The 24,135-nt window shown below is 36.6% G+C and overlaps 1 protein-coding gene across 3 annotated transcripts; it reads left to right on the top strand.

The window, feature by feature from the left end:
• The first annotated feature begins 522 nt into the window (after positions 1 to 522).
• Positions 523 to 24,135, top strand: inpp5d (inositol polyphosphate-5-phosphatase D). Of its 3 annotated transcripts, none has more exons than XM_053636652.1 (27): positions 523 to 878; positions 2,129 to 2,192; positions 5,493 to 5,628; positions 6,055 to 6,202; positions 6,463 to 6,603; positions 6,783 to 6,873; positions 7,001 to 7,078; positions 7,235 to 7,312; positions 8,353 to 8,476; positions 8,809 to 8,915; positions 9,191 to 9,293; positions 11,568 to 11,764; positions 13,424 to 13,541; positions 13,666 to 13,762; positions 13,919 to 14,057; positions 14,396 to 14,504; positions 16,030 to 16,118; positions 17,207 to 17,288; positions 17,384 to 17,473; positions 18,714 to 18,824; positions 18,899 to 18,978; positions 19,073 to 19,160; positions 20,157 to 20,303; positions 20,622 to 20,685; positions 21,164 to 21,316; positions 21,806 to 22,275; positions 23,391 to 24,135. In XM_053636652.1, exons 1-27 carry the CDS (start codon positions 739 to 741, stop codon positions 23,438 to 23,440), a joined length of 3,294 nt encoding a protein of 1,097 aa, XP_053492627.1. In that variant the 5' UTR covers positions 523 to 738; the 3' UTR covers positions 23,441 to 24,135. The 3 variants fall into 3 exon arrangements, with proteins under 3 accessions (XP_053492627.1, XP_053492626.1, XP_053492624.1); XM_053636651.1 differs by having other exon boundaries at positions 21,161 to 21,316; XM_053636649.1 differs by having other exon boundaries at positions 21,101 to 21,316.

Here is a 24,135-nt window from a genome sequence, read left to right as displayed (position 1 = left end):
AAAAGGGAGTACACCTGATAAATGGTTTCCTGTCCCATGGGAGGTATTTGCATTTTTTTTTTATGATGCTCATGTGTTACAATATTATCATAAATTAACACTCTTATGCATGACATGTGCAAGTAACCACACAGCACTGACACACCACTGCAGATGCAACTTTAGCTTCTTTCACTACCTTCTGCAGTTATGCACCAGCGTCTTGCCTGTGTGCACTTATCAAGACCCATCAAAACTGCAAGTATCAGAATCTCTGCCCTGTGCATTTGTATATACAGTATATTTGTGTTACATTATGCATTACTGATATCAGGGAGACATATTCATTCAGTTTAGAGTAGTATGGTTATATAAACGTTTTTGTACACAACATTGTGTACTAACGTTTTTCTTCTACTGTGCCGTGTCTGTGTAAACCAGTCAGTTCTCCGGCCCTCTCTGTCTCTCAGTTGTGCACACAGAATGAGGAAGTTCACCCTTGCGTTTGTGGTAGCTTCCTTTTTGCAGCTTTCGCCTCTTTAACAGGAAGAGAGACAGAAAGAGCCAGTGTGTGTGTGTGTGTGTGTGTGTGTGTGTGTGTATATGTATGTGTGAGAGAGAGAGAGAACTAGCGGCACTCTGACGCAAATAACACCATGAAACAGGCCTTGGAGGGACGGTGAATCTGACCTCGAGTTTAACTGAAGTCTAACTGGTGATCTGAGGAGTAAGTGCAGAGAGAAGGGGTCACCGGACAGGATGTCGTCCCATCAGCCTTGGTATCATGGTAATATCACTCGCTCTATGGCAGAGGACCTGCTCTCCAAAAATGCCAAGGATGGGAGCTTCCTCCTCAGAGACAGCGAGTCCATACAAGGAGCTTATGCCCTCTGCGTGCTGTGAGTACACCACTCTGGTCACTAAGCCTGGTCATTTCTGCTGGGCCAGCTACACATGCAACAATGCTAATGTATACCAAAATAAACCCACCCAGATCATTTAAAAAAAAAAATCTAGAAATCAAGGTGCATGAGCTTGTGGTTTAATCTTAAAGTTGTATGACAACCCCACACCCCCCACCCACTTTTTCTTGTTTCCTTATCCTTTTATATCAAAGTGTTTCTTTGTTCTGGTTTTCAGTCTGTTTATGGAATTTACTGGGTTTCTGCTATGAAGATTTAGTCACTTCAGTTTCCATTGCTGTCATGCATGGAATACAACTCATAAAAAGCTTTGGGGGAAAAAATTTGTAAACATCTCCAGGATTATATCACAAGTAATGTTTGCTTGACTTACCACTACTGGATGTAGGATGCCTTTCAATATTGTTCTAATGGAAAAGAAAACAAACCTATACTATTGACAGCGAGCTTAAGCCTTTTGCATGCAGTGACAGTTATGTAAAACGGTATATCACAGCTAACAAGAGCTGTTCAGTGCCTTTTATCCACCATCTTACTGAGACATAAAAGACTTAACACAAACCTAACAGGTGCTGATCCAATTAATTATTACTTCTTATGTGAAAAGGTGATTAAAGCATGTGTCAGTGGTTCCTGAGACATGATGCATGACAGCAATTATTTTGTAATGATCTTTAGTGACATTGAAGCAAACCAAAAAAAAAAAAAAAAAAACTTGCTTGCAAGCTTCTTCTTTGTGGAAGTTCATGCTACATATAGAATTTGTCTTCGCTAACACACTAAACTGAAACACTGACTGTAGTAGCATTTTTATACCATGTAATTACATGAAAATGACACTTAAGGTGAATGTTTTACATATACAGCAAATATGAAATGTTCTGATACCTGGTTTGCTAAAAATATGTTCATGCAAATTGTGTAATAGAGGCCAGCAAACCTACAAAAGACCTGAACTTATCTGAATTTCAGTTCACAATTTGTACGTGGGAAATGACAGTGTAACTGAAAGGGTACATTTTGAAAGGGAACACTATTTATAGACGTCACAGGCTAAACTGCTAATGCTTGCACATATACAAAGGTTCACCATTTCCTGTTCATTTCAGCTCAAATCATGCACAATACAAATTCATTAAATTAGCATTTTATATGCATGAATCATTACTGCCATTCATAAGTTTATGCACCTTAACTGAAACAGCATTATGTTTGTGCATATGCAGGTACCAGAACTGCGTATATACCTATAGAATTCTACCCAATGAAGAGAAAAAGCTATCTGTGCAGGTAAGAGAATGAAGAGAGACATCACCCAAACAAGTTTGAGTTCAGGTCTTAAATTGAGCTGATCTGAACCCAATAATGTATGAAAATAACATGCTCAGGAATAAGCTCTTTTTAGGACTGAATCTGATGTATCATAGCTGTTAGGGTATATATCGACTTTTTCTTTCATTAAAACATGAAATATTGATTCACTAATTATTATGTTGAAACATGGCCTAGATAGATAGATAGATAGATAGATAGATATTTGTTTATTTATTTATAGAACAGAGCTGGTTAAATCTTGAATTTATTTCACACATTTATATGAATGATTTCATTCAAATATGTTACTGTTTCTATAGTAACCCATAAATCACCGTACTTATATGACAGGTTATACGCATTTATGTGGAAAGGGGTCTCTAGTGTCGGCACTTTGTAAGTTCACCACCAAACAGGGTTAAACAGTATGACATGTCGTTTGTTAATAATTGAAAAATTTGAATAGTTGGCAAATTGCTGTGGTAAAAGAGGAATAAAAACACTCAGGATGTGCTGTTATTGGAAAATCAACATTGTGGAGGTAACATGTCACACTGCCCTATGGTTGATTATTTTCCTATAACAGCATGATCTGTTGTGGTTTATACCTTACTTAGTAACTTGTCAGATGTGTTTATTCAAAGTGTATTATAATTTAGACATGATACAACTCTGATGGATGGCTATATCAAATACAGCAGAAATTTCTAATAGACTTCATATTCTGATGTTTCCAGAGCTTCTGGATTATTTTGTGGGATGTTTTTCCATAAATAGTCAAAGAAAATATGTATAGTTTATTTTTTAATTCTATATCAGTAACTTGAATGTTGTGAGTTTGAGCCTTGGGACTGTTACTATTGATACTTGAGCAAGACTCTTGAACCTGAAGACCCTTGAACCTGAAGACCCTTGAACTTGAACTCTATGTTTGAATGAGATTCCACCTCACTTGAAAGTTGATTTAATCTAAGGTTTTGGTGATGAATGGTCAATTACATATAATTTTTTTAAATCTATGTATTGTGACTCCGTTAATGCCACATCTGTCGTGAATACTTACTACTAACTCAGTATGTCTTTTCAGTATTTTTAGCGTGTCTGCTGTAGACTCACAAGTTGCTTGTTAACATTGCTCAGTTTCACAGCAAGCAGCTACAGACATCTAACATCCTATAAACTTTTGAAGGTTTGGTTACGGGTGTTTTTAGATTTTTTTTTCGCTGAACATGTGGCCTCATAACAGCTGTCTGCTCAGCTGCTGTGGACACACTGCCTCGGGTGTGTGGGTGTCTTGTCTCTTTAGGCAGCATCTATTCTTGCCTCTGTACTGCAAGGTACTTGGTTAACAGCAGGCCATTGCAGCTGTAACACCACTTGCTGCTTTTATTGTGTATTGGGTGAAATGGTGCAAAACTGTTCTGACCACGGAAGGTCCATTTAGCGCGAAAAAGACACAGGACAAAAGTATTAAAATGGACTTTGTACATGTAATGGTTTTTTTTTTTTTTTGTATCTTTGTAGCAGTTGACTTTACATGCAGTAGGTGCTTTGTCATGTGCAAAAATGTAGGATAATCTTTAATAACTGTCTGCATTGTGGTTCTTCCTCTTTTAGCCCTGAACTATAGCAAAGCTTCAGTTTTAAATGATCCTTTTAGCGTGGGCGTAAGGCAAGCCACAGGGTTACTCTTGCACTAGGTCTTGAATGGAAAGTTTCTGAAATGCAAGTTTTTCATCTCTCATTAGAATTGATAAAAAGTGGTTAGCAGGGCATGTTGAAAAGTGTGAAAAGTGTGTGGGAGACATTCTGTTCTAAAACAGCTATAGCTACTCCTGACAGCCATCTTGTGACCAAGAACACTAAAATGGATGCCAAACTAAGTAATGCTGCCTTAGGTGGAACATTACAACAAGCTGTAAACTAGTGCTGTGAATAGATTTTTCTCTGCTATCGTCATACCAAAAAACAAAACTATAGCACGGCAAATTAAAAGAAAATAACAATGTGCGTCTTAGTAAGGTGTTGGGCTTTCACAAACCACCACAACAGTTACAATGCACCTTGGCACAGGTTTTACAAGTCTCTGGAACTGTCCTAGAGGGACAAACACCCTTTTTTCAACATACATTCACTCAGTTGGTGTTTTGATGATGGTGGTGGAGAGCATTGTCTAAACATGTGAAACAAAATCTTCGGTTTGGTTTGGGTGAGATCTGGTGACTGTGAAGGCCATAGTATATGCTCATTTTCATCATCATCACACCATTAAGGGGGTACTCCAGGACTAAGGTTGGGAACCTTTGGGGGTTTTTTTAAGAGGACAAGTGGATCCAAACCATGCCAGCAAAATCCTCTCCACAAAATATCAGAGTTAGTGGTTTATATTTAAATTTGTCACCTACCTGTATGCATTTCTCTATTGGAGTTTAATGTTTACTATCATACTTCAGGCCATATTGCCCACAACCACTTGAGAAAACTTTTCATGCATTGAGGCCAGACACCACACCCTAACAGACTATTTTATCCTTCACTCATTTCAGAACGAAACTGAACCTGTTACATTTACACAGTACAAGCAAACTGCTTAATCTTCCTTTTATGGTGATAACAAACACATAATAGTTTATGAAGTTGCATAATAAGCATATACTTTCCATAGTTATTAAATGTCATTTAAATTGAAAATCATTCAGTATAATACAAACATGACAACACTTTACATTTTTACCCCTTAGCAAGCATATACTGCATTAGTTGACATTAGTATTTATACAGCATAAGTAATGTTAGATAAATAACAAGGTAAGTTAACATTTGTTTAAATGCTAACAATATATGTTTATCCAATCCCTGACTGAAAATAAATTTGCATAATTTATAAGGGGGAAAAAAAACTACAACATGAACTCCGATCTCCAAGTGTAAATATTGGAAGTTGTCAGCCTCAGGTCTGAATTTTGCCAGATAACACCTGGCAAAATAGATATTTGACTTCTTTGATTTCATTTTTGTAAAAGCAGGAAATAACTATACATGGACTATGGAGCACTTTGTTTTGGAAATACGTTCATTTCATATTCAGATATTTTAAAACACCCATTGAACTTTGGCCTAAGTGAACTGTTATGTTTAGTTAATGAAGTTATAATCATAGTAGTCCATTTATTTTGATATTTTTTTAAACCAAGGCAGATGGAAACTATTGCACTTAACTGTGTGTGCTGTGAATACATTAAAAAAGCCTGTGCTCTCCTTCCCATGTGTTTTCAGGCATCTGAAGGTGTCCCCATTCGGTTCTTCTCTGTGGTCTCAGAGCTGGTGGAAGCATACTATAAGGAGAACATGGGTTTAGTCACACATCTGCAGTATCCTGTACAGAAGGAGGAGGAGCCAGAGGATGAGCCAGGTAGGGTCCAGGATTGCTAAGAAGCACTTGATGAGATTGTTTTGTCCCACATTAGTAAGAAAAGAGGTACTAAATTGTACTATTTCTTAATAGTGCAGTGGCACCTTCTTCTGTATGTCCTATACTTTAGGCATGTGAAGGTGGTGTAGCTTTCCAACTCACTAATGTTACAACAGTGGCCTTTAAATCCTAATTAGTATGTTAAATGAGTTTTAAATCCAAATAGAATCTTTTGGATTAGATGCATTACTGTACATATAGGAATAAAGATACAAAATTCCAGCAAAGGTACGACTTGGAACTTATTTTTTTTGTATGCTTTGGGGCTCAGAGTCACAGTTCAATTTATGCATGCAAGAACAGATTGTGTGCATAACCAGTGATGGATGTTTTATAATTTGGTTCTGTTGCTTTCAATTCCCACAGAACAATTCAGTTTACCTCCTCAGCTTCCACCACGGAACTTCACACCCATCGAAAGTAAAGAATGCCATACTGAGCCTGTAAAGACAGAGCAAAAAGTGTCCATCTTAGACACTTACCTTCAGCGGATGCAACTTGTCGACATGTCACAGTACTACATGATTTATACCATAAGTGTTCTACTGTATACCACAATATCTCACATTACTAAATGATTTAAACCATAAAATGATTTATACTACATGATCTGTACTGTAATGTCCAACAGGACTTTTAGATATGATTTATACATCGATTCTATAAAAATCATGATCATTGGTTAAGTGATCATATGGACATATATTTGTAAAAACAATTTATAATTTCATTCGGCATCCCTATAAGTTCCCAACTGACTTGTTTATTACGCAGCATCTCTGAAGAACATCAAAAGGCAATCCAGGATTACTTCAGCTCGGCTGTGGGTCTGGATGTGGAGCAGGTACACAATGGGAACCTCAGTCTCCCCAACCTAAAGAAGCTTCTCAAGACCATCTGCAAGAGCCTCAACAGGTATAAGTCACCAGAGATTTCTTCAAGCAGCTTGATGCCAAAGGAAAAGAAAAACCACTGACATTTTTAAACATGAGTGACTTTATGAGCAAACAGTTAATTCCTATTAACCAAAATTTAATCTCATTTCAAGTTACGTTTGAATATTTCTGATATTTTCCATTTTTGCTTGTTTATAGTGAGATTTCTCGTACACTCCCAAGTCTGGAGACCTTACAGAAAATTATAGATCAGCCCATGTCACCTGGAGCTGGTAGACTTCGAGGACAGGTTACTGTGCTTTACTTGCTAAAAATTTTTAAACTGTAAAAAAAAAAAAAAAAAAAAAAAAAAAAAAAAAACTAAACTAAAATCTCTGCTTCTGTGATTTCTACACACTGATCCTGTTCTTGTTTAGCTCTCACTTGATGCAAGCCAGTCTGTGAGCTTTAGGCTTGAGCAACTGACCAAGCTTTTGTATTCAATTGAAGACAAGGTATTATCATTTTTTTTCCCCTTTCTGCTTGATTCATGGTATATGTCATGTTTTGGGTTTTTTTTTTTTTGCTTTGTTATTCTTGATAATATATAAGTTCTATTTTCAAGATAGCTCTGCAAGGATTTACTAACAAACATGCTTTGTATTTCCCAGGCTAAGAATACAGTATTTGAATCTGCTGGATATGATGGAGGCCACAGGAAGTCACTTATACCACCTGTAACATTTGAAGTAAGAAAGAAAGCATTCATAGGAATAAATATAAGCATGTAATCTTTATTTTGTAGCTTATTAGTTACTTTATATAATATGTGCCGAATAGTATATAACAGTGTGCTGTTACAGAAAACTAAATAAACAATGACAGGGTGACGTGTTAGTGCCTGACACGAAGCTGAGTTGATATCTTGACATCATGTCTCGACGTAATAATAATAATAATAATAATAATAATAATAATAATTATTATTATTATTATTATTATTATTATTATTATTATTATTATTATTATTATTATTTCTCTTATAGCACAAAAATTTGCCAACACTGACAATTTTTTATTTATTAAAGAATGAGACATTGTATGTGTTATCAGTTAATAGTTGCATTTAATGTTATGAAAGTTCCTGTCATCAATTACATCATAACATCAACTACATTATTACATCAAGCTTTTCATTATTATTGTCATTCCTTCTCCGGCCTCACTTTTTTCTCTTTCTTGACGTTAATAAGAAAAAACAAGAGAAAGCATCACCATTATCTACAGTTATGCAAATTTTTTCGGTGTATTTGGTGCATCGAGGAAACAAGTCCCTGTGTAAATTGTTACTATAGACACAACAACATATTTGAAAGAGAGCATCAATACCTGTGATTTGCCTTGCAGGCAGAACTATTTTTGGAGCTGCTGTTATACAATATTAATTCACACCTTATTAATCTAACCAATCAGAATAGAGAATTCAACATATCTGTGGTACAAGTGTATAAAATATATATTTATACATGTTGTACGTTACAAGCATTTTAAGATCTGATCTCACTGTGTTATGGTGGTGAAAATGTGAATATGTTCCATATTTTCCTCTAGTAGTTTTCTTTCCATAGCCACATGCAAATAAGGGAGAGTTTGCCTATGTGCAGCGTATTGTGACTTTACATCTGGGTGGTTGTACTCTTAGCACAGTTTCTAGACAGAATCTCTTTAAAACATGTAATAAGACAAATTTTAATTGATGATCCGTTTTTCTTGTTTTCTGTTCTAACAGGTGAAATCAGACTCCCTTGGCATTTCAAATAAAATGTTCCTAAAGGTTGATGTAGAAAGTGGGAAAGTTTACTTCAAGAAGTCCAAAGACGGACCTGAGGACAAATACTTTGTGCATAATAAAAGTACGTCTTTGCTCTTTTATGAAGAGAATCAAACGTGTGAAAGCGCTCGTGTTTAGTAACCTTAAAGAGGAAATGACTTGTTATTTTTCATTGGCCCGTGCAGTTCTCTCAGTAACAGTGACATATTAAAGCCACATAATTAACATGTGCAAGGTGTTTGTTTTTTATTCAGAGGATCTTTCAGAAGACTCTTTTAGTCAGCAAACATGCTGTATACAGTCACCTTTTCCTAAAGAGTATTTAGGGAAGTCATATACATCAAAATGACTTAATTTGGAACTTAAATCAGAAATAAAATGACTAATGGTATGAATCTGTTTGTCATCATGTAGTCTTGCAGTTGGTGAAGTCCAAAAAAATGCATAACAAATTGGAGCTAGTGGTGGAGACCGAGAAGGAGAAGACCCAGCGTAAAGAATTTGTCTTTAATGACACAAAGGTGAGCCTGCACCATGAATACATTGGTTCTGAGGTTATTTGTAAATGTTAAGAATGTATTTGAATTTACCCAGTTCTCTAATTTCCACATTTTTTATCATCACAAAGTCACAGCATATTTAGGGGTTTTTTTGTTTGTTTGTTTGTTTGTTTGTTGTTTTTTGCTTTGAACATGCAAATTACACATCTGGATAACAAAAATAATTAAATTTTTAAAAAATAAAAAAGCTATTCAATTCTCATGCATCTAATTATATGTGTGCCTGAATTTTTCAGAAGAGAGAAGGTTTCTGTCAATTACTTCAGCAGATGAAAAACAAACATTCCGATAAAGCTGAGCCGGATATGATCAGCTTATTTGTTGGCACATGGAACATGGGTAAGTGTGTCATCAGCACTGTCTGCAGTGTTGCACCACTCATTGCACCAGACCAAGTTCTTACTTCAATAGCCTTTGCCCAACTTTATACCTAACACAGAAAATCTAACCCTTGCTTGAATTATTAATTTCATCTGGATACTATAGGTTTGTACCTATGAACTGCTACTGTAATCATAAAGACTGTCTTATGCTCATCCTAGGACTTTTATTCACAATATGCTCAAGCATTTAACTTGAGCATATAATACAGAATATATATATATATATATATATATATATATATATATATATATATATATATATATATATATATATATATATACACACACACACATACAGTGCATCCGGAAAGTATTCACAGCACTTCACTTTTTCCACATTTTGTTATGTTACAGCCTTATTCCAAAATGGATTCAATTCATTATTTTCCTCAAAATTCTACAAACAATAGCCCATAATGACAACATGAAAGAAGTTTGTTTGAAATCTTTGCAAATTTATTAAAAATAAAAAACAAAAAAAGCACATGTACATAAGTATTCACAGCCTTTGCCATGACACTGAAAATTGAGCTCAGGTGCATCCTGTTTCCCCTGATCATCCTTGAGATGTTTCTACAACTTGATTGGAGTCCACCTGTGGTAAATTCAGTTGATTGGACATGATTTGGAAAGGTACACACCTGTCTCTATAAGGTCCCACAGTTAACAATGCATGTCAGAGCACAAACCAAGCCATGAAGTCCAAGGAATTGTCTGTAGATCTCCGAGACAGGATTGTATCGAGGCACAGATCTGGGGAAGGGTACAGAAACATTTCTACAGCATTGAAGGTCCCAATAAGCACAGTGGCCTCCATCATCTGTAAATGGAAGAAGTCTGGAACCAGCAGGACTCTTGCTAGAGCTGGCCGCCCGGCCAAACTGAGCGATCGGGGGAGAAGGGCCTTAGTCAGGGAGGTGACCAAAAACCCGATGGTCACTCTGACAGAGTTCCAGCATGTCTCTGTGGAGAGAGGAGAACCTTCCAGAAGAACAACCATCTCTGCAGAACTCCATCAATCAGGCCTGAATGGTAGAGTGGCCAGATGGAAGCCACTCCTCAGTAAAAGGCACATGACTCTCAGACCAAAGATTGAATAAAGATTGAACTCTTTGGCCTGAATGGCAAGTGTCATGTCTGGAGGAAACCAGGCACCACTCATCACCTGGCCAATACCATCCCTACAGTGAAGCATGGTCGTGGCAGCATCATGCTGTGGGGATGTTTTTCAGTAGCAGGAACTGGGAGACTAGTCAGGATCGAGGAAAAGATGAATGCAGCAATGTACAGAGACATCCTTGATGAAAACCTGCTCCAGAGCGCTCTGGACCTCAGACTGGGGCGAAGGTTGATCTTCCAACAGGACAACGACCCTAAGCACACAGCCAAGATAACGAAGGAGTGGCTACAGGACAACTCTGTGAATGTCTTTGAGTGGCCCAGCCAGAGCTCAGACTTGAACCTGATTGAACGTCTCTGGAGAGATCTGAAAATGGCTGTGCACTGACGCTCCCCATCCAACCTGATGGAGCTTGAGAGGTCCTGAAAAGACGAATGGGAGAAACTGCCCAAAAATAGGTGTGCCAAGCATGTAACATCATACTCAAAAAGACTTGAGGCTGTAATTGGTGCCAAAGGTGCTTCAACAAAGTATTGCGCAAAGGCTGTGAATACTTATGTACATGTGCTTTTTAGTTTTTTCATTTTTAATAAATTTGCAAAGATTTCAAACAAACTTCTTTCATGTTGTCATTATGGCAACACATGTTGACAACACGTGGTCAGTTTGTAGAATTTTGTGGAAAATAATGGAATAAGGCTGTAACATAACTAAATGGGGGAAAAGTGAAGCGCTGTGAATACTTTCCGGATGCACTGTATATATGTGTGTGTATATATATGTATATATATGTATGTATGTATTTATGTATGTATGTATGTATGTGTGTGTGTGTGTGTGTGTGTGTGTATATATATATATATATATATATATATATATATATATATATATATATATATATATATATATATATATATATGTGTGTGTGTGTGTGTGTGTGTGTGTATAAAATCCCACAAGGCAATGGGCTCACTTTTGAGTCTAGGTCCACCAAAGGTGTCTAGGGACCTAAATCTACATCCAGATTTCTTTAAAGCCAACAAGGCCATGTTATTCCTGTCATATCTCTTCAATCTCATCCCAGTGCATTGAATTCTCTCTTGTTCCCAGGAAATGCCAGCCCACCACCCAATATTACCTCATGGTTTCAGTCCAAGGGACAAGGGAAGACCCGCGATGACACAGCCAGTCAGATCCCACATGATATCTATGTCATTGGAACACAGGAAGACCCACTGGGAGAGAAGGATTGGATAGATATAGTGAGAGGAACCCTCAGGGACATCACAAACATCAGCTTTAAACAGGTACATTACTCCATATACCAGTATCATCTGTATTCAGGCTCAATTAGATTTGTTCACCTATTTTGACAGAAATTGTGTCACAAAAGTCTACTTCCAAGAACTCTATTTATTTCATCTTTTTATTTAATGAGTACTTCCTTATGGAAAGATCATATACTGTAAATTTTTCACATTACGTGAATGTGATCACATGTGAAAGTGCATTTTAATATTCTCTGCCCTGAAATTTCATGTGAGGAAAACTACTTCTGAAAAGGAAACCATAGTGGAGGAAAAAATCCCATGTGAAACAGTGTAATAATGAATAGTGTAAACATCACAACTGAAAATAAATTAATCATGTGTAAGAAATCACATGTGAAAATACTGTGTAAAGTGGACTACATGTGAGCATTCCATTACATAAGAAAATGTCCTAAATATAGCATGTAAAATGTCTAAATCCATTCTATTTCATATGTGAAATTCATGCAACTTTTCTGTTAGGGTAAAAATCAGGGGGCATTTTACTGAAAGTGGCAATAATGACTCAAAGACTGCAATGAGTCACTATCATGAGTTAGTCTTTTGAAGTTTGTTAGTTGTATTGGAAGGAAATATACGGTGTTACTCTAATTGTTAAAAAAAAAAAAAAGTAAAAGGTGTGAAAACAATACTCAGCTATACCATTTTAGTAAATGAGTAAATTTAGTTTATAAAGCACATTTACACAATGTCTGTTGAGTGTTGTACAATATGCTATATTAAACAAAGTTTTCTCCCAAATACCTCTTGCCACTGTATTAGGCAATAATAAAACATGTGGTGTGTATAAAAGAGACAGAATGCAAGAGTAACCGCAGTATATTCTTTATTGCAACAAATCCAAGAATCATATCCAATGTCCATAGCAAGGGTCAAAACACAATGAGACAACGTCAAACAAGGACTATCCATAATCCGAATAGTGGTACAGAAACCTGGGTCAAAACCAACTAAATTGCAGAACTAGGATTCACTTGGAATTAAAAGCACAGAAAACATGATAAAACTTTGCAATGATACTGTACAAGGAAACAGCAGGTTATACATAGACAACCTAGTCAAGGACTAACATAGAACAGGTGAACACAGATGGTCAACAAACCAATGAAAATACAGAAAGTACAGAAAAAAAAAAATCAAAACAAACACGATCACATGGCATTTGTCGCCATGGGGACTGTGATGTGAAATGGGACGCACACAAATCAAACATACATACACATAAAACAATCCAATCAATCATTCCCAAAGGCCATGGAATAAATGTATGTTTTGAGGTATGATTTAAAAAGGAATACAGAAGAAGCATACTTGAGGTCTTCTGGTAAACTGTTCCAGGTAGAATGTGCAGTGACAGGAAAAGCACAATCACAGTTCATTTTTAGCTGAGATCAAGGAACAGTCAGGAATAACTGTGAGGAGACCCTTAAAGATCGAATTTCATATGCAATACCACAGTAAATATAATCCTTCCCAGGATTCCATATTACAGGTTTGAATAACATGCATCACTTCACTGCAGTAAAAAAATGTGTTTACTTAAGTGTTTAGTTCTCATAAATGATTTTTTAAATTACCTGTCCCCTCCTTCTGACGAGTGCTAATTTTGACCGTCATTTCTTAATTTCTCACCAGATAGCTACTCAGACGCTGTGGAATATAAGAATCATTGTTCTTGCCAAGCCAGAACATGAGAACCGCATCTCCCACATCTTCTGCGACAGCGTTAAGACTGGAATAGCTAATGCATTGGGTCAGTTGATCGCCACCCTAACAAATGAGACTAACAAATGTAACCATAACTCAGAAGAGCTCATTTGACATGACAGGAATATGTCTTCCATCTTCATTTGTGTGTTTGTATTTGCATCGTTCAGGAAATAAAGGAGCAGTGGGAGTATCGTTTATGTTTAATGACACCTCGTTTGGGTTTGTTAACAGTCACTTGACCTCAGGGAGTGAAAAGAAGATCAGGTAAAGCCACAAACATCAGGGTTCATTCTACATCATTGGGGGGGGGACCTGTCACAATACTATAAGCCAAGAATTTAAACAATAAACCAATTCATTTTTTGATAGAACAGTTGCTTATTTTATTACAATTTTATTAACCTTTTCTATTCTTGCTAGACGGAATCAGAACTACATCAGCATCCTGCGCTTTCTAAACCTAGGAGATAAGAAACTTAATCCGTTTGATATTACACATCGCTTCACACACCTCTTCTGGCTTGGGGATCTGAACTACCGTATTGAGCTTCCACCAGCGGTAAACATAAATGAATCTGTATTCATATACATCCAAACTGTAAATCGTTGTCCTTATAAGGCACAATGTCCACAGTATTACATTATGATAACTGGAATATTCTATCAAATGTAAGAAGCTTTGCCTAAATGATGATTTTTCTAAGAAATAAACTAATAATGTAATTTGGTTGGCTACAAACCATGGGCATCTATCAGTTTCTAGGTAGAGTACAGTGGGGACAAGTGCAGAAAACACCTTAGCCTCGATTTAACTATGAGCAGTTAAATACAGCAGATGCTAACATAACCAGATAGGAAGACACAATGGCTTTTGTACTGTTGTTTTGCATTTTCCAGGAAGCAGAGAACATTGTGATGAAGATCAAACAGCAGCAGTATCAGGAACTGTTAAGCAGAGACCAGCTCACCATGGAAAGGGCAGATGGAAAGGTTTTTCTGTACTATGGTGAGAGCCAAGCCTTTTCTTACTTTTCCAAACTCACCCTGCACCATACACAAGAAATTCAGTTCTGGCCCAAACTTACTCAAGGCTATAGAGAGTGAACATTTTTGTTCAGGCCCAAACTCCCTTTGCTCTAGACTGCACATGAAATCCAGTTATGTCCACAAACTTACTCATTAATACATACATACAAACACACTATACATTATACAACTATAAAACGGATTTCAGTCCTGTCCCAAACTCCTTCTACGCTAGATTGCAGAAGAAATTCCGTTTTGGCCAAAACTCCTGTTACATTAGACAGCACAACTAATTCGGACCTTGCCCAAACTCTTTTTACACTAAACCACATGAGAAATTCATTTCTGGCCCAAACTCACTCATCATTATACAACTTAAAATATTCAGTTCTGGCTCAAACTACCCACTACACTAGAATTTCAGTTTTGGCCCAACTTTACTCATCACTGTACAACTTGAAAATTTAGGTTCTGGCCCAGATTCCTTCTACATTCGACTATACAACTTATTCAGTTATGGCCCAACCTTCCTCTACAATAGTCCACGTTGAAATTCAGTTCTGTCCCAGTTGTACTCATCACTTTGCAGCTTAAATTAAAACATTTTGGCCCAACTCCCTCTACACTAATCCAAATGAGAAATTCAGTTCTAGCCTAAACTTACTCATCACTATGCAACTTGAAATAATCACTTCTGACCCATATTCCTTCTACCACATAAGAACTTCTTAGTTCTGTATGAAACTCACTGTGCATAGTACAATATGAGAAGAGAAGCTCCGCCCCAAATTCCATCTACAGTGCACAACCTGAAAATTTCAGTTGGCTCAAACTCACTCTGTACTGTCCAATACTGTCCATAGGTTCAGTTTGCTCAAAAGCCTTGTGGATACTGATTACCTTTGAGTCATTTGCAGGACCCAAATTGCTATTTATGCTTCCTGGACAAAAGTATTCAAATTACACAGATAAAAAGAAGGAATTTAAAGATTTTTTTAAAAACACTACTGTATATTAATAACTTCAACATATTTTTTCCATGTGCATCTAGAATACATTATAGTTTTTGTGAGTTAACTTTGGCCTATAACTGAATTGTCTGTATATTCAATATTTTATAAACAGCAATATTCTTTTTAAAATTAGACTTTACTTATGACCCTTCATGATAACTGAAATCGTGACAGCTTTTTTGTTGACAAAGATGTGTTATACCACTTTCCAGGTCGATTGAGTAGCTTCTTAATAATCATCTATGTCACTTGACTGGGTTTTTGTCAAATGAATAACAAAAACCAACAGGATTTTACAAAAATTGACAACTGACCAAGACAGTTCTTATGACAACTAAAGCCTGATGTAATAGACCTGTCTAAATACTTTATTTATGTTTATGTCAGTTGTCGTGAAGGGTTTATGTAGGTCTAATATAGCTTCATAAATAAAGCCATAAACAATTTATATAATTTCTCCTTCTATCTACATGTTTTCTTTTACCTTTACAGAAGAAGAAGACATCACGTTTCCCCCAACATATCGTTTAGAGAGAGATACACATGAAAGATATGTCTACACCAAAGCCAAAGCAACAGGGGTACTTTTGTTTTTTGTCATTGATTTCAAGACAGTTTGGTTGTTGGATAATTATCTAGATCAGAGGTTCTCAACTGTTTGCAACTAAAGCCCCCCCCCAGCCTTCCCTGTCATGTGGCAAGTCCCCCCCAGCCCCCATATTGGAGGAGACCAGGTATAAAGACTATCTATTCTATAGAAAATATATCTATCTATCTATCTATCTGTATGTAGATAGATAGATAGATAGATAGATAGATTTTTCTTTTGCTTTTGTGTTTTTGTACTTTTTAAATTACTTTTCATAACTTTTGAGATTTTTTTTTGACTTTTATGACTTTTATAAAACTATATAATGGACAGGTATGGAACATGAATAATATATAATGTTTCTGAACACTATAACTACTTTGAACAAAAGAACTAGGCTGTAATAACGTGGACTATTTTACATGTAAAATATGTTGCATTACATTCATCTTGCGTTCTTAATTCATCATTCACATATGAATGATGTAAATTGGGATGAAGGGCGCGTCTCGTTATCCATGACATTGTTAAATCTCCGGCTCTCAGCCCCTCACTGAACAGAGCAGACACAGAGAGAGGTGTGAGTGCAGAGGGAAAGCAAGACCTCACACTTGCAGGACAGTACTGGTCACACTTGGAAAGTAGCTAAGGTTTGTCCAAAAAGTTGCTAGATTTGTCGTTAGGCGTTTTATTTATTTATTTATTTATTTTAAAAAGCCGCTAAAGGGGTCTCAAAAGTCGCTAAGTTGGTAACACTGGTCTGCACTGACAGCTAGATAAAAAGCCCCCCTCCCCCCACTGTGAACAGTAGAACCACTGATCTAGACAGTGAGAACCACTGATCTAGACAGTGAGAACCACTGACCTAGATGAAAACTACAACATATAGATTTTCATCTGCACAGGCAGATATAATGCCCCTACTGTACTTAGCTCCAGCTCACTCTAATAGAAAGTCTGACTGGTGCTCTCTTTCACAAAATCATTTTGCTTTTTTGTTTCTAGGCTATGGTTTTACTCTGCCTACGTGTTTAAGATATTAGAGGCCTTTCACTATACCTCTCTTTATCTCACCAACAGACTAAATATAACTTGCCCTCATGGTGTGACCGTGTGCTTCGCAAGTCACACCCACAGGTTCACGTGGCTTGTCACTCATATGGTTAGTTGAAAGATTTTAAAAGTTGAGCTTTTTGTAAGGTGGAAAATTGTACATTTCAGAAATTGTTTAACTTGTATTCTTCCTATCCATTTCAGGATGCACATGTGACATCATGACAAGTGATCACGCTCCTGTATTTGCTACATTTGATGTAGGAGTAACTTCACAGTTTGTCTCTAAGAATGGTATGCTGTTTGTTATTTATCTAATAAACCCATGTTATACACACTAAATGACCAAACATTTGTGGACACTTGACCATCACACCCACTTATGCTTTTGAACATCCCATTACAGATTTAGTGCCCCCTTTATTATAACAATCTCCACTCTTCTGTGAAGGCTTTCCACTAGATTTTGGAGTGAGGCTGTGGGGATTTATCCATTCAACCACAAGAATATTAGTGAGGTCAGGCACTAATGTTGGGCAAGAAGGCCTGGGGCATAGTTGCTGTTTCAATTCATGCAAAGGTGGAAAATCCCTAACCTCAATGGGGTTGAGGTTAGGGTTTTGTGCAGGCCACTCAAGTTCTTCCACTTCACCCTTGACAAACCATGTTTTCACGGGCCCCTTAGTTCCAGTGAAGGGAAATTCTAATGCTATAGCATACAAAGACACATTGCATTCAAAGATAAACTGTTATTAAGTCCAGAGGAATGTGAGAATCATAAGTGGCCAGATCATTTGTTTTGTTAAACATTGTCTCACAGAACCCTACTCCTTTCTATAAAGCTTAATCTGAAATTAAATACACTTTTTAAACAATACCATGAAGAGCAGTAAACAGTAGTAAATGAAACAAAGTCAATATCTGGTGTTACAAAAAAAAATATATATATAGTAGTCTCCGGTACAATTAGCGCAGTTTTATAAGGAAATGAGCTGTAAGTTTTATTGAGCATCTTGCAGAACCAGACACGGTTCTTCTGGAGACTTTGACTGTTGCACTCGCTTCTTATTTTTGCAGCAAAATCCAGCAGCCTTCATTGTGTTTTTTGTCTGAAAAGCGTCTCTTACCACTTAATATGCTGCTTTCTTTACTCACATACAAACATTTTTCTGTAACATTTTTGTGCTGGAAAACTAATGTTTGGGAATCTAAAATGTACTGACTCGATAATGTAGAAGTCATAAAATAAAACAAAAATCTATAACAAAGTTTGTACTAAAAACAAAATAGGGTGCCTAGGGTGACTTTTGCACAGTACTTTATAGTGAGGAGAAATAGGGACCTTTTTTTTTTACTACTGATCGGATGCAATCATGCAAACTGAATATGGTATGACTTGGTTGGACCAATTCTAGATAGAGCACACTAATCAACCTACTTTCAGCAATGCTACTGTATTCTGTCTTTTTGTTCTCTCTAGCTTACTGGATGCTGAATTTTGTCTTCTTTTTTTTTTTTTTTTTTGTCATTTCAGATCCAATAAAGGAGTCTCAGGGTGCAATCAAGTTTATGAACTGTGTTGCCACTCTTAAGACCAAATCCAAGACAAAGTTTTTCATTGAATACCATTCAAGCTGCTTGGAAAGTAAGGGCACTTCTGTTGTACAGAAAGTCTGTTTGTTATTGTATTGATACTGAACATTTCTTTTGTATTCATAGAATTTGTCAAGAGTTCTGAAATATATAATCAAGAGAGCACAGAGGGTTCCATAAAGGTTCGGTTTGAAGCACACGTAGAGGTAATATGCTTTGTATGATACATATCATGTAAAACTAAATTCTGGAACAATATAGTAAATGGTTTTTTTTTTATTTTTTTTATCCATTTTACAGCTTACTCCCATCATTTCAGACCCAGAATACTTACTAGATCAGCATATACTCATCAGTATAACATCCACAGACAGTGATGAATCATATGGTAGGTGTGCTTAAAATATGAACATGCTTTGAGCATATACTAGATTGATACACGCTTTTATACTACAGCATTGTTGGATACTCATAACTGGTTATAAGGTATTGATTAAATTTCTATAACAGCAGCTTTGGCAGTAACTTTGGCTGTAATTCAAATCACTGGTTTATATTAAAGTATCTATTCGAATACGTTATCATCTTCAATAACAGCTCATTCATAGGGAAATCTATGGTGGATGCTCCAAATAATACACAAATTAAATTTTTTAAATGTTTTTTTTTTTTTAAACAAATAAAAACACATCATCATAAATATGGTGAATCTGTAGAGGACTATGTGCATTCCTGTTTCCGAGTAATGACAAATTTTCATTGGCTTATTAACTTTAAAAAAGAGAGAAAAAAGAGAGGCTAGTGAGGAAATGACTGTTTATAGCTGCTATAATGTAAGCGGTGACAGGAACTAACTTGTCTCGCAGATGTTCTACATTACATTACTATGAATGGTTAAAATTGTGTTGTTCATTAAAAGATTTAATATTGTTGAACATGCTTTTCAACTTTCTACTTTGGGTTGAAAACAGTAACTTCTATTGTGTCAGGCTGCATCACACCACCCTGCCGTTGATTATTTTCCAATAACAATATGATGCATTGTGTTTTATTCCTTAGATAAGGTTGCACCATTTGAGGAAGCCAGCTAAATAGATTTTTTTTTAAACTGTACACCATTTAGCTTTTGAAAACCCAAGCATAATCTAAAACCTATTGTAGTCCCTTGTGCTTGATGTAGTTTAGGTCCCTTTTAAATGACATCAACTAAGAAGGTACAGAGTATAGGTACACCTGGGAGTTTATAAACTGTGTTTATTTTAGTATGATGCACCATTGAAAAATATTTAATCTTGAATGTAGCTTTTTATTTTTTGTATTTGTGTGTTTGTAAATGAAATTACTTATGAATGCACTGGTAATCATTTGTCTGACTTGTGTGCAGGTGAGACATGTGTGGCCCTGCGGGCTGCAGAGGCAGCCTACACTGAGTTTGATGTCCCACTTACACATCATGGTGAGCAGACAGGTATGCTATCAGGAGGCATCCAACTACGCACATCAGAAGGGAAACTGACAGAGAAACTATATGGTAAGTGAACAAACTCAGACCTTAAACTTTTGCACAACTTTTGCACAGTGTGGATGTGTATGCTTAGACCCCTGTGCTAATTTAGCTTCTGCAATACTGTACTGATATTCTTCATATAAATGAACTATACATTTTATACTAAATATTCCTACTGCCAATAGCTCATTGTACCTTCCATACAACAAAGAGTTGACGAAAATATTGAGTTATCCTTCTGAATTCATTGGATGTGAAGATAGACTGTGCTTGACTTTCTTAAATTTAGAAAATTATTATACATGTAAACAGCTTTAACAAAATGTGTTTTCCTCTCTGCAGATTTCATTAAGATCGGTGATGACTCAGGAACCGGTAAAGTCAAATCAGGCGATCATAGCAACAAGTAAGGCTTCTTAGTTCATCTTCACATTCCCATATTTAATTGATGATTCAGCGGATTGGAATTTTGTCTGCCAAAAATGTTAGTGTTTTCTCATTTCTAACTTGCTCAACCTTTTAATATAATTATTATTATATTATTCCCTAATTTCTCCATCTGGGGATTAATAAAGTATTATCTTATCAAGCTTTTTATTCAGCTATTGATGTTAAAGCTTATTTTTTATTGTTATTTATTATTAATTAATTAACTACTGCGAATTATTTGGAAAACTACAGTGACACTAATAGCTAAGGAATGTAGAGTTTAAATACTATATGCTAAACTATTACACAGTAAAAATAAGGCCACAACATGTATAGTTTCCATTTATTATGAAACAAAAAAATTCTTATTGAGGTTCTTATATAAACTGTAGGTCTTTGGCCCTACCCACTGATATTAGCAATCCTAATTATATGGATGTTGGCTATAAAAGCAGCAGTCAGTCAGGTTGGAGCTACACAGTGTCCAACAGACAAGGAGCCTCCTCTGGACACATGGCTAAAGACACAACTACTGGAAACACCTCGCCAAAAAAGACTGCACACGATCATTCTGTGTGCAGCCCCACAGGAAAGCTGTCCAGTCCAACGTGAGTACATCTGGACATCTCCTTAACCTATACAGTTGCATGTTCTACATGAATGTTCAAAGAGCCATTACTGAGTCCTCTACCAAGATCTTCTTCTACTTCATCTTTTTATGAAGAACAACTACACATACTTTATTTAGTAGAGGTAAATGTAGAGGTATGCTATAGGCAGAAAAATGCACTTTTGGTCAAAAACTGGCTGTTCGCAATAATTCAGCTGCAAAAACTTCTGACAGGTTTTCCCAGGCAGCCCCAACAGTGCTTTTTTAATGGTGTGTGAACATGATTTTACATGTAGCTCAATTTTATGTGAAAATTTCTCAAACAGGTATATAAAACAAATCTTGGTACTTGACTTTAAAAAAGTGAATCGGTTACATATAAAAAAAATTATTCTGTTTAATATAAAAGAAAATATTCATCAGTCATTGTTTCAAACCACAATAAAATAATCTATGCTGTTTGTGTGTTGAAAAAATCACCTATTAGATCTGAAGAAGAGCAACCAGCAGAGATGTTTGACAATCCACTTTATGGATCAATGGGGAAGTCACGATGTGGCAAGGATCAAGAAATGTCCCGAAAAGAGCACTTGGTAATCCCTGAGATTTTTGCATTTCCAAAAGGCAGTGAGTCTGACCCTGATCGTGCACCTCCAGTCCCTACCCCTCGCGCTCGCTCATTCACCTGCTCAGAGGGCAAAGGCCAGAATCCTTCCCCAACTCCCAGCACCAGCAGTAACCACAGCAGCAACAGCAGTCTACAGCCTCAGTCCTTCAGCAAGAAGCCGGTGGTGCCCTCTCGCTCTGAAGGAGGAGGGATGATGTCTGGAAAGCCACCACTGCCTATGAAATCTCGCCCAGAGCCCCAGTCAAAGCCCAGAGACTACAGAGACTCTTCAGAGTTACCAGGAAAGATGCGGCCTCATTCTAGACCATGCCAGCCGCTCCCCAAAGATGGTATGACACATAATGCAACTTTGGTATATTTTAGATCAACACAAAGAAATGCTATGAAATGTCTAGTCAAAGCAAATGGATTTGTTTTAAAACATAAATGTATTAAATGTACATTTTTGTTATATATATTATATTGTATTGGGGCACAGTGGTTAGCACTGTTGGCTTGCACCTCTGGGGTTGGGGGTTCAAATCCTGCCTCCGCCCTTGGTGCATGCAGCTTGCATGTTCTCCCTATGCTTCCTGGGATTCTTCTGGGTACTTCAGTTTCCACCCCCAGTCCAAAGACATGCGCTGTATGCTGATTGGCAGTTCCAAATTGTCCATGGTGTGTGAATGGGTGTGTGAATATGTGTGCGATTGTGCCCTTTGATGGGTTGGTACTCCGTCCAGGGTGTCCCCCGCCTTGTGCACAGAGTTACCTGGGATAGGCTCCAGGCTCCCCTGCAACCCTGTGTAGGATAAGTGGTACAGAAAATGGATGGATGAATGGATATTATTGTATTAAATTATATCAGTTGTAATTCAGAAGTACTGAGGAAATCCTCAAATGAGTGGTAAAAACCTAAATGAAGTCACTTTCAAGTCAATTTCAAAATGGTATTTATGACTTAACTTTCACAAGCTAATTGAATGATTAAAATGATTAAAAGTTACTTTGCTCAGTTCAGCACCAGATGCTGATCTCTGCATAAGTATATGTGCCATATCAGTACTGATGTAGGAGTACACCCTGGATGAGACACTGGTCCATTGCAGGACACCATGTGTCTTGAACTCAGCACTTGGTGGAAACCTGCTGTATAACAGTCTTACATACCGTAACAAGTATGTTTTCTCAAGCTCAAATGATTTCTTCTTATGAGATTTTTGTGAATACTTATAAGTGAGTCATAAGTGTAAGTGACTGATGTAGTTTTACATTTACATTTATTCATTTAGCAGACGCTTTCATCCAAAGTGACTTACAAATGAGAAAATACAAGCAAAGCGAATATAATATATATATATATATATATATATATATATATGTACACTACCTTTAAGTATGAAACACACAGAAATCATTCTGTTGAAATTTATTTAATGATTATTGATGTTTTCTTTGTTTCCAGTGCATCCTGAGGCAACACCAAGTCCTAAGACAGGTCGCCCTCTGAAATGAGCCTATATTTAAGTTCTCCAGTTGGCCATCACTGTTGGAGTTCTATGCCACACTGGAGACTTCACACATCAATTGTGATTAGAGACAAATTTCCAAAAAGGTGCATTAAAAAGCCAGTCAAGCTTTCGCCCTATCTGTAGCATTCTCCAAGACAGAAATGAAAAGCTACAGCAACAGTGCAACGATCTCGCACGAACTTTTTTGTTCCAACACAAATGAATGTATAGTGCACAAAATTTCACGGCATTTAGAGACTATGCATGAATTCATTCATCGGATGAAACCCAAAAGTACAAATCTCGTACAAACATTTTCTTTCGTTTCTTAAGTGGACAGCTGATTCTTACTGATCTACATTCACATCTCAGTGCTTTTTATTTTTTATTTTCAGGCCTTTGCTATGTGGAATTTCTGGGTAAACTGATTCAACATTCAGTTAGATTGACACTGTAATTTCCCTGATGCTGTACTGAGATAATTGGAGAGTAATTTATGAAGCGGAATAAGAATGCGAATAATAAATGAATGAATATAAAGCAGTAAGTATAACAGTTTTGCAGTGTTCAAATCCTTTTGGAGTTTTGTAATCCCTGCATGTCAAGATAAAAGCATCTGTATCTCATGAGCTGTGATCAGCCAATCGTCAGTTACATCTTATGCATTTACCCCTTGCATTAAAACTCATCTCAAATGTC

Source organism: Ictalurus furcatus, chromosome 11 (genome assembly GCF_023375685.1).
Source record: "Ictalurus furcatus strain D&B chromosome 11, Billie_1.0, whole genome shotgun sequence".
In the NCBI taxonomy this organism is placed as follows: Eukaryota; Metazoa; Chordata; class Actinopteri; order Siluriformes; family Ictaluridae; genus Ictalurus; species Ictalurus furcatus.
The sequence above is the reverse complement of the archived record's forward strand: the minus strand, read 5'-3'. Positions and strand labels throughout refer to the sequence as shown.

Bases quoted from the DNA above. Each gene is read 5' to 3' on its own strand.
- inpp5d (XM_053636649.1), top strand. From the start codon at position 739: ATGTCGTCCCATCAGCCTTGGTATCATGGTAATATCACTCGCTCTATG. The intron at 7,079-7,234 runs GTATTATCATTT...TGTATTTCCCAG, and splicing joins TGTATTCAATTGAAGACAAG to GCTAAGAATACAGTATTTGA. The intron at 8,477-8,808 runs GTACGTCTTTGC...GTCATCATGTAG, and splicing joins ATACTTTGTGCATAATAAAA to TCTTGCAGTTGGTGAAGTCC.